The sequence below is a fragment of the Tinamus guttatus genome, unplaced genomic scaffold, assembly GCF_059628265.1.
Source record: "Tinamus guttatus ecotype Peru unplaced genomic scaffold, ASM5962826v1 Tinamus_guttatus_pri_ptg000203l, whole genome shotgun sequence".
In the NCBI taxonomy this organism is placed as follows: Eukaryota; Metazoa; Chordata; class Aves; order Tinamiformes; family Tinamidae; genus Tinamus; species Tinamus guttatus.
Window position 1 is genome coordinate 354213 of NW_028288737.1, and position 10688 is coordinate 364900.

The 10688-nt window shown below is 45.3% G+C and overlaps 1 protein-coding gene across 1 annotated transcript; it reads right to left on the reverse strand.

The window, feature by feature from the left end:
- Positions 1-618: 618 nt before the first annotated feature.
- CIDEA (cell death inducing DFFA like effector a) lies at positions 619-9873 on the reverse strand. Its single transcript, XM_088524121.1, has 5 exons — positions 9771-9873; positions 5867-6023; positions 5516-5662; positions 3577-3758; positions 619-815 (listed from the first exon to the last, which is right to left on the reverse strand). The coding sequence occupies exons 1-5, from the start codon at positions 9806-9808 to the stop codon at positions 683-685; spliced, it is 657 nt and encodes a 218-aa protein (XP_088380247.1). The 5' UTR covers positions 9809-9873; the 3' UTR covers positions 619-682.
- Positions 9874-10688: the final 815 nt, after the last annotated feature.

A 10688-nucleotide genomic window follows, 5' to 3' on the forward strand; every position in this document is an offset into this window, starting at 1 on the left:
AGTCATATCCTAAAACTAAGGCAATTTTTTCAGTGCTTTAGGGATTTAACATATGCTTCAACTAGTCGGACTAAAACAACCAGAACTTTCTGTAGGTTTGAAGTACAAGGAGTTATATGAAATGTTTTTGCTTGCTTTAAGAAAAGTAAGGCTAAGTTTATGGCTTCTTCTTAGCAGTTGCACTTTCTCAAATTAGACTGCATGTGATTAGTCAGAGAGCCACTGAAGCAAAATTCAGTTTACTGTAAATAAGGACCCTCCACCCTTTTGGACCTCAGGCACAGCTGAACGCTGGTATCAGCTGGGATGTCACAAGCTATTAAAAAAGTCCAAATAAACCTTTTAAAGGCCAGTCTGTTCAGAAGACAAGTAGACAGCTATGAACACAAGCCATGTTTTGATCAGTGCAAGAAAAAAACAGATACAAAGCCTGCCTGCTAAGTATACTGATTTGTCTGATGGCCTCTCCATTTGCCTAATTCCCAAGTATGAGGCACCCAGCCTTTTCCCATTAAGAGGACATGAACACCAAACATTTTATGGCTAAGGCTTTCCCACAGGAGGGGAAAAATAAAAAGGTTAGTTCACGTCAGGGGACAGCCCCTACTTCGCCATGACAATCACAACTGGGCAAAAGAACATCTTTAAGCAAAAGGATCCCGTGTTGGAAGCGCAGCTGTGCTCACTGCTCCCGCTTCGCTCTCGTACACGCGCGGTTGTCGTATTCATCCATCAGCTGCAGCATGTATGTTCCAGTGCAGACAAGAAACTGTCCAACTATTTGTGCTGCATGGGATACCAGCTGAAGTATCTTCCTAGAAGGAGAGCCGTTTAAGAAAGTTTTCAGCAGCAGAGCAACATTGTCATGTCCTTCCTTCCCCCCACCATGCTCTAAAATGAGATGACATTTAAGAATTCTCATGTTCTTCCTCACTTCTGGAGAGCTGGTCATATTCATGCCTTCTTTAGAGCAGCTACCTCTGTGCCCACTGACTGCACTTGTTGACATGCTGCAGGCTTAGGCAGAACCAGAAAACACATTTAAAGCAGTCTGTCATCCTGCTAGACTTCCACAGGCCTCTGCAGAAGCACCACACAAGCTACCAGAGGACCACTGAATATTCAACTCCACCTGGGAACTAAGCAGCACAAACACCTTTTGGTTCTCACCTTTCGGCCAGTCATTAAGAGGACATCTTGTGTCTCCCAGCTACAGGCACATGAATACTGCCCAAGCAGCAAGCCATAGGAATTGTCAGTTCCCAACAAATGCTTCAAAGCAGTAAAATGGTACCAGGATTCAAACATGTAATAGCGTGTGGGAATCAGTACAGCTCCATAAATTAAAACCAGGCAAGCATGAGGTGCATATAGTATAGACTGCAGATAACCACAGAATATCAAGAATATGGAGATTATATTTCAGTGGTCCTTTATTCTTCAACTTAGTTATACCTGTAACTGGAACATTCCAAAATTGGAAAGGGAACAGTTTCTGAAGATTCAGAAACCAGAGCAGTCTTCCCCTTCTGCAAAAAAACGGGGAAGACTTGCTCAAGTCCTATCCAAGAAGCCATGCACTTGTGAATATACTGGTGCTATTCACTTCTCCTTTGAATTCTAGCAGAGAACACAAAATTCTCTGCTTACAAATTCAATTTTTCCACTGTAATTAAATAATGCTTGCAGTCAAAATACAGTGCTTCCCAAGCATTTAACACACTGTTGCACCTTATTCCTGCTTCCCACCCCCATGCCATTCCAGCATTCCCGCCTTGCCCTCCCCAGGGCAAGGAAGCTGCGCCTGCTTCCGAGCTTTGGAGCAGCTGCAGGGGCCACTTGCACATGAGAGCAGCTGCCACACAAGCCTCTGAGGAAGTTATTTGTTGAACTGAACATTTGATCCTTCGGCTGGAGGGAGAAACCATTAGGGGAAATGCACCGACCAGAGCGGCAGGCAGCAAGCACCTCCCTCCAGTGACCTGCAGCGTGTTAAAGCTGGTCCCCTTTGCACTGCGTGGGAGGGCTCGGGGATAGGGCATCGGAGGCAGTAATTTGGCACCCATTAGCAGAAGGACAAACAGTCTGACTCCAATCTGACTCCAATCCAAGCAGCAAGCCGAGACAGATGGTCTCAGTTAAACTCAAGAGTGTCTAAGGTTATTGCCTCTCTTCTCACTGTTCTGGCTGCTCATGGGCTGTTTTCCCACCCTTGTGCTGGTGCTTCCCTTACAGCCCACTCTTCGTGGAATAACAGAGCTCCTAGAAGAATTCAGCAGCTTCTTCAGCTGTTTGCCAGCACCACTTCTTTCTCACCAGCTGCACTGTGCTGCCAGGCAGAGCTATCACTTAAATTCCTTCTCAAACACTGCAAGTTCCAGTGCTGATAATCACTGCCACAACAGATAGCCAGAAGTCAGAGTTTGTTCTGGCTCAAGAGGCCTCACAAACACAGGCAATGGGGGAGTGCAGCTGTCCAAGGGTGTCAGCCCTTGGCTTTGAAGAAACTCTAACGAAGCCAGTACTGCACAGAGCAGTGTAACTACTGTACACAAATCAAAGACACAAGTCTCATTTACAGTCACACCAGCTTTAACCTGAAAGATTAAGCAAAGGACTAGCTAAGTACAGTGGGGAGGTCAGCCAGACATAAGACAGTGAATAAGATTAGCATTTTATATTTAAGACTTGCATCCTGAGGCTAGGGACTACTTAAACTCTTCAAATTGCATGTTGCTCAAACGAAGTGTAAACCCCACTTGGAGGCACATAGACCTGACTGCTCTGTACAGGTCAGATCGAGCAGTGCAGGACCATAAGTAAACATTTGTCAGTGCAGAAGTGTGGTACCTCTGCAAAGGGGCTATTTCTTCAGAGGCAGACACAGCTGCTTTTGACAAGACAAAGACTTGAAAGCAGTGGATAGGACACATGGAGATTATTTTGCATCCGTGTGAGGCAACAGCTCCCAACAGCCAGTTCTGCCAAACCCACAACTCATCCAAGCTCAATCCTGGGGGAACCAGTGGCCTTTTATAGGCTCTGTCAGCTTGCTTAACAACAGTGACATTGGTCCCAGCAGAGCATCTTCTCTTGCCTTTCTTTGTCGTCTCTGCATGCCAGGTTTTGCAAAATCTCAAGCTTCAAGATACATCTCTGCCATTAAAGCTCAGATTCCCATCTAATTTTGCCCTATTGTGGTACCAATCTAAAGAATGCGATACTCATTCCTCAGCCTCCTGTAGCTTTCAAAAAGTCAAAAGTCTGGGGGATTCTCTCAAACAGGAATAAAGCTTGTACCTTGGGCGTTAGGAGTCCAAGCTGATAAACTTCCACAAAGACAAAACCTTAAGATTCCTCTATGAAGGACTATATCTAGTTGTACTTACTTTTTTTGGACCTTTTATAAGGTAGCTATCCACCTTTCACCAGAAGCTCCAGCATGTTGACCAATTTGTAAGAATTAATAAAAAATACTAAGTTCATAAACACACCTGCTGTCACAGAATTGGCAAGCAAGCACAAGGTTTTGCCATTAAAAGCTATGCCTGGTTAGCACTGGATGTGTATACTTACCGCAGTATGCTTTTTGCTCCCATACATTTGATATCATATGACACAGAGTAGATCTCATAGAAAGTGGCCTTCACATTTAAGCAGCCAATAAAATCTTTGGGATTCAGCTTGTACAGATCAAATGTGATGTTAGCTACTCCCATTTTCTTCTTTTCCTTCATTGGCGTGAGTGCATTTCTTGTCTAGTTAAAAAAAAAAGACACAAATTATAAGCCTGCAGAACAAGGAAGGCAACTGTCAATATAGCAGTTTTGGGGAGCAACTCAGTTTTCGCGCTAGTTCTCAATCAATTCTAAATTTGAATTAAAACCATTAGTGGTTAGAGAAAAGCAAATCTGTAGCTTGTATAATTTTGTCCAAGTCTTGATCAGGTCTCTGAAACTATCCCAAATAGACCCAGTTTTTGGGTTTTTAGAGCTCAAGTTCTGAAGTGACATAACACGTCTCAAACGTGCCTTTACTTCGATACGGCTACACCTTTTCAGGCTACACTGAGACTGCAAGAAATCTCAGTGGATGCTATCGCTGCTATTTCAATGGAAAATGAGACACTAGGTTCTTCATTTTAGGAAGAAAAATTATTAACAAGAAACCCTATCAATGGCTGCAAAGATGACATCTGTGAAAGTTAAAAAAAAAAAAAAAAAAAATTACTTCAAACACTGGCTCATAACACCCTTTTCTTACTAAGGGATGTGGAGTGAAGCCACTATTGATTATGCCTAGTACTCCATGCTAATTTTAAAAAGAAAAAGCAAAGAAGGAACATGGAAGGATTTTCCATCCTAACTCCTGCCACTTCTGCCCAGCAAGTTTTAACACAAGCAGTCCTTGTGCCTTTCAGGACTAGGTCACTTCAAGAAAAGGAAAAAATCAGTAAGCAAGCCCTATCTTTAGGGAGACATCTAGTGGATACATGAGTTACTTTACTCACCACGTTTTACTAAAGATTAATAATTTGGCAGCTAACGATCTGTTTCTGCATATTAGATGAAGCAATAGAGTTGTGTAAGACTGGGGTTTTTCACTCTTGTTACCCCAGTGCTCAGCCAGTGCCAAGGCAAATATGGCTGAGCGCTGCCCTACGTCATTAGCAGCAGTTTTATGCCTGGTTCTTTTACTCCGATAGCCTCCGAGCTGAGCTCAAACAACTGCCCCCCTCCAGTAGAGGTTTGCAGTGTGTACGTGCATTTGGGTATTCCTGTAGGATACCCTGTGAGCCCTCAGGATGTTTGATGTAGCCTGACAGAGCTTCCTCTGCACTCCAGGTGATTTACGGTGGAGTTGTGATGTCCTTACACTGTCACTCAGGACACTCACAGGGGCTGCATTGAAGCTAATCCTGCACCATGCCACACAGGGCAGAGGGGAAGCAGCCAGGTAGAGTCATATACCTAGCCTTTTTTTTTTTTTTTTTTTTTTTTTGATGATAGCTTTTGAACAATCATTTCAGAAGGGCACTTCGGAATTTGGCTCTTATTAATTAACTTTTAGCCCCTTGCAAAATTGATTACAGGCATTTCTCCAGTTGTCACTAAGCTATTACTGCATCCACTACAAAGCAAAACTTATTTTGCATTATTTGGTTTGGTCTTTTCTCTGCTCTAAAAGATACCTTTAAAGAGATTGTGTTTTCAGCTTAACAGAAAGCCCTCATTTCCTTTATATTACACACATGCTTAAGAATGAGGTTATTAGATTTTCCCAAATTGCAATTTTCCCCATAAATTTGTTTTCATTCAATTCATGGCACATCTGTGTCATGAGTTCTGTGTTCAAGTAAGGGGCAGGAAAAAAAAACACAAACCAAATAAAAACCACAACACAGCACACTCCCACTGATTCATTACCTAGGAAGGCTTACCATCAATCTGCAACACTTGCCTCCTTTAAGGGAAGTTTTCTCCCTCTCTTACCCTCTCTCCAAGCAAGCACTTACTTGTGTCCATTTCTGTCCCTTTTCTAGGATCATGAAGTGTGTGTTATCATCCAGGGACTGAAAAAACTCCTCTGTTTCCACAACTGTGCCATCTTCCTCCAAAACCAGAGTAACTATTCCAGCAGATATGAAGAATGCATCTAAGGTCTGGAATAAAATAGATTATAGCACATAAAAGGTGGCACATCACCATGATCCTTTTTTTCCCTGTCATCAAGTATTCAGAGTTGCTCATGTGCCACATTCCCTTAAACCTCCCCAGGAATGATTTTTGGAAGAAGCCTATGGGTCACCTTCCCATCATACAGTATTTCAGTGTAAGTTTTGGTGAGAATGGGAGCTTTTCTCTACCTTGCTGATGAGCTCTTGCAGACTGCTGGCCATAATCCCTTTCCGACTGCTTCTGGAGGCATTGGATACACGGAAAGGTCGTCCTGCAGGCATGAGAGGAGGGAACAGGGTCTGTTTTGTTACTGCTCCCACAGATGCTCCCATGGATACCAAAGATCTAAGATAAAGAGAATTTCAACGTAGTTAAAAGAACAGCCATGTCAAGCACTGTGAGAAGGACTCTCGAGGTCAGTGACATCAGCACGTTACACAAGCTCACGCCGGACTTGCCGAGCTTGCTTTCCAAACTAAATATTAACACAGCCTCTCCAGACACTTGTCTCTGAACTGTTCTCTCACCAGTGACATCGGAAAACACTTCTAAAATGAAAACCATTTTGAGCAGGTGTGGGTCAAGTTCCTTCTTGGTTCAGCTGATGTCGAGGTCTCTGTTCCAGCAAGGCCAACAGGTTTTAACACTGCAGTGAACTGGAAAGGCAGTTCTTACTCTTACCACATCCAGTGATATAGATCACTTTACCCTTAAGATAAATACTCATTCAGATAGTTCACAAGGACTACTCCCAGCTAATTATTTCAAATAAGAGCTTGCTTCAGGAAGGCTAAATAATTTTCTTATTATATTTTAAACACCTATTATTAGGCTGTCAGTGAATTCTTTCTATAATTGACTTGTAAATAACTAAGACATTTGTGTGTTCTCTAAATACTGTCTACAGTCTACAAAATTCCATCTAATTCGGGAAATGACAAAATAAAACTCATTTCTTCTTTGATACCTTAGGACACAAATGAGTCAAAAGTGAGGTGAGATGAGAGTATGTAATGGAGAGTGCCAGGCCATGACAGCAGAGAGCCTGGAAGAATTCAGGCAGTTCCAAAAAGATGGTTCTGAGTTTATCCTGAGCAACCTCCTGCTTTAATAGTGACCACTTAGGTTCTCTTAGGAAATCTGAGCACATGAGTGGCAACTGCTCCCACAACAAGGTGGGGAATTGCTCCCATCTACACACAGTGATAACTTATTGCTGCCAAATTGTATTGGTAAATTCAATAGCCGGACAGATTGCCAAAAATCCCCTTCTACATGATACCTGGAAAGGGCTGAACCGTTTTTAAACTAGTCTTGTGTATGTAAGAAAGTATTTCATCGCTCAATTCTTGACTTTTATTCCCTGGATACCTATTTCTCATTAATACAAAGTTGCACAAGGTTGGGAATGGATGTGTCCCTACTTTGTTCTCACACAACATCAGGGTAAGATAGCAGCTTCATAGAGGAAACACTGTTCTCAGACACTTCCACAGAGGAGGAGGAAGTGAATTAGCAGTCTTTTCCTCCACATCACAAAAGTGACTGCAGGCATTCCTAGAAAAATGATGAAATATGATGAATAAAGTTATTCAACAAAAAAATGCCCTCCTACTTTTCGCCTTTTTGTGCAAGTCCACAGTGAGTAAGGAGAAGATCTTTTCCAGACCTTTTACCCATTTTTAAAGCATGCCTTCTGGGATGCATGAGCAGTCATTTTCATAAAGAACCAGACAGTTTCAGAAATTCGTTTCCTACTTGCTGTCATCCTGAACTGCCTTTCTACACAGCTTTAGGCTACTACCTCTCACCCAAGGAGAAAAAAGGTCTCTTCTTCACCAGCTCCTCCAGCACTACCGCAACTTCTAATGTACTTTTTCAGAAGGGCAATTTTCCTTCTCCATTCTAGCTCAAGCTACTACCTATCAGTGCTATCTGAAAACTGGGCTCCCTTTCTTTCAACATATGCACACATTTGGCTGGTAGAAACCTCTCTCCTTCTCACAGGGCACGAGGGTGAACGGTCTTGGCGGTTTCCAGAAACTGGCAGTGCTTCTACCACAGGGCTGAGCACTTTCCTTCTAGAGAAGGGTCAGTGCCAGGCAGAAGGACAGAGTGACAAACAGCCCTGACACAGGTCAGGCAGCCAGGACCCACAGGGGACATGTGCTAAGAGCGGGTGTGTTTGTTGATGGATGACTAATTTAATAGAGCCCCAAACACCCTGCTGGGCTCTGGGCAGCTCCCCTCTGAATCACCCACATCTCCTCCTTGCGTGGGAAGCTCCACCAGGGTGGTAGAGCCCCACAGGGCGCCTCCACGTTAGGAAGTGCAAAGGATACGATGACACCTTCTGCACTTACTGACCATACTACCAATAGAAGAGGTTGGTTTTGGTCATGACAAAAAGCCTCTCCTGTTAAACAATTTTCTTTCCTGTTACTCAAACCAAGCTGTCATGCACAAAAGGCAAAGCATACGAGAAAAAGCCATGACATTTTAATACAGTGGCAGGCCTCAAAAATCATTGAAAAGCAAAGGTTAAGATGCAGAACCATTCATATATACCAATTTATATATGTCATTTTGGCAGCGCCAAGCTTTTTTTTTTTTTTTTTTTTTTTTTTTTGAGTACTCATAGGAGAAAAAGCCAAAAACAAACAAAACAAAATAATTACCAGTGTTGCCTATTTTTACTAGATGAAAAAAGCTAGGATAAAAAAAGCTTCTGTGGAAAAAAAAAATAGGGCTTCCATCAGCTCCAGCAGACCCAGTCACTTAACAGAAGTCCAAGTCTTGTGTAGTTAGTTAACGTCAGTGCCACTTGATGCATGTTTCAATAATCCAGTCAATACCACATCTAAACTAAACGTGCTTTTGGAGTCCAGGCTCCATGAGGGGTGAAGCTTCAGTCAGCGCAAGTTATCAGATGCCACGATGCTTTCCCCCTCTTGGCTAACAGAATTGAAGCTCTTTGTTGCTGGGCCTACCACCTAAAACCTGCGGTTCCCCACAGCCCACAAAGGCCACAGACTTAGGACAGCCCAGCCTAGGCTTGGGGCTCCCAGGAAGATCACTTTTTATTGCAGCAGTCCTCCAAAACCACACAAAAAAAATCCTGGCACAAGGACTATCTCCACTAAACTGGACTTACAGAAAATAGTTCCCTACCAAAAGCTGATCAAGCCAAGCAGGGAATGAGGGGTACAGGTGCAGGAAACATTGCAAAGCCTTTGCCAACTTCCTAATAAAGTTAAGTGACTTATTAGCATGGACAACTCCACCGTTGCTTTATTATTCTTTGGAGTTGAAAGGCTCCTACACCAGTGGAAGATGCGAGAACTCAGAAAAAGTATTCAGAATCAAAAACAGGAAATATATTTTAAGTCTAGAGTCTTGCTCAGTTTGCTGGGTTACAACTGGTTAAAAAGGGACTTGCAGGTACCATCCCAGGCGTTCAGTATTAACATCAAGGCTGGAGGAAGGGAGGGATTGATGACAGATGAATTTAGCTTTATTAATGAGGAAAAATAAAAATAATAAAAATAAAAGCCTGCCTTGAGTCCTCTGCACACATTTCACTCTATCTCTGTTTGCAATAGCCCATTCGTGTTTAAGAACGTGGTGCAACAGCCTTCAGCCACACTCACAGGCAGAGTTGCTCAACACGAGTGGCTGCAGAGCACGGCACCGTTTGACTTTTAGGGTAGAGTTCACAGGCAAACGACAATGGCAGAAACAGCTAAGCCAAATATATAAATAAATAAAAATAAAGCCTGAAATTAGCTGGGAAACGTGAGGGTCTCCGGCGTTATGAACTTGTCTTCTCCGCTGCAGCGTTAAGGCTGCCAGAAGAGCAGCCGCAACAAGGCGCACGTGAGCCACGCGCAGACGAGACCTCTCCACGCGCAACAAGCGCCTGCACGGAGGGCACGCGCGTCCCCGCGCCGCCGCCCCGCACACGGGCACGCGCGGCCCCGCTCCATCCCCACGGCTGCCGCGACCCCCACAGCGGAGCTCCGAGCCCCCGGGGCAGCCTCGCCTCGGGGCGACCTGCGGCTCCGAGCAGCCCGGGGCGCCCCGCGCACTCACCGCGCCAGGGAGCCCACGCAGCCCCGCGCCGCCTCCATGGCGAGCCCGCCGAGCCGAACCGAGCTCCGCCGAACGGAACCGAACCGAGCCGAGCCCCGCCGAACCGAGCCGAGCCCCGCGCCGCTCCCGCCGCCTTTGTGGGCGCGCGGCGGCTCCGCCCCCGGCCCGGGCCCGCCCCGGGGCCTCAGGGCTGCGCTGGGGAAGAGGCGGCTCCTGCAGGGAAGGGGCTCCTTATCCAACGGCTGGAGCGGCCGAGGGACGCCGGGAGCCGATCTGCTTTGAAGCCTCCGGGCATTAGAGTAAAGCAGCAGATTACGCTTTCCATCTTCTGATTTTAGAGCCGTGGATGAGCTTACGCCTTGGATTAATGCATAGGGTGGCTCTGGTGGTGGCATTTAGCGCTGTTCCCCTGCCAGGGGCTCTGTTTGCACAACAGGCACAAACGGAGCTTTTCCTTCTTGCATTGAGCACAAATACAGAACCGTTCAGCTCTGAAACAAGCTGCTTTCCAGAGTTCCAAAAAACAGTGCGCCCTAAGAAAAACAGGAAGCTGCAAAGTACAGCTCTTCCATGGTAGCCTAACCTGGAGCCTGTGGACCAACCAGGAGACCTGCAGTCACTGCTGGTCAGCAAAAGGCTTGACCCAGAGGCAGCCCTCACTCTGCCTTTAGCGGCAGGAATAAGTAGTTACCTGATTACCTGGGCTGCTTTGCTCTTCTACCCTACTTAGGGCATCATGCCCCTGTAGTAGTCAGGCTGGCACCTCCTAGGGGCCTTTGTCAGCTAAGGGCACCCCTCTTGATCTCAGGGCAAGTCACATTCTTGGTTCTCCGTCAAAACCTGCCTGAGCCTGGCCTTGAGCACAGGTTTTTATCTCCTCCTCATCAGGCTGTTCAAGGGCTTGCAGGTGTGAGGGAC

What these genes read in the sequence shown, in the direction of transcription:
- CIDEA (XM_088524121.1), bottom strand. Translation starts at nt 9,808, where the DNA reads ATGGAGGCGGCGCGGGGCTGCGTGGGCTCCCTGGCGCG. An exon ending in TGCAAGAGCTCATCAGCAAG is followed by an intron (nt 5,663 to 5,866) that starts GTAGAGAAAAGC and finishes ATTTTATTCCAG; the next exon opens with ACCTTAGATGCATTCTTCAT. An exon ending in GGAGCAAAAAGCATACTGCG is followed by an intron (nt 816 to 3,576) that starts GTAAGTATACAC and finishes CTCTCCTTCTAG; the next exon opens with GAAGATACTTCAGCTGGTAT.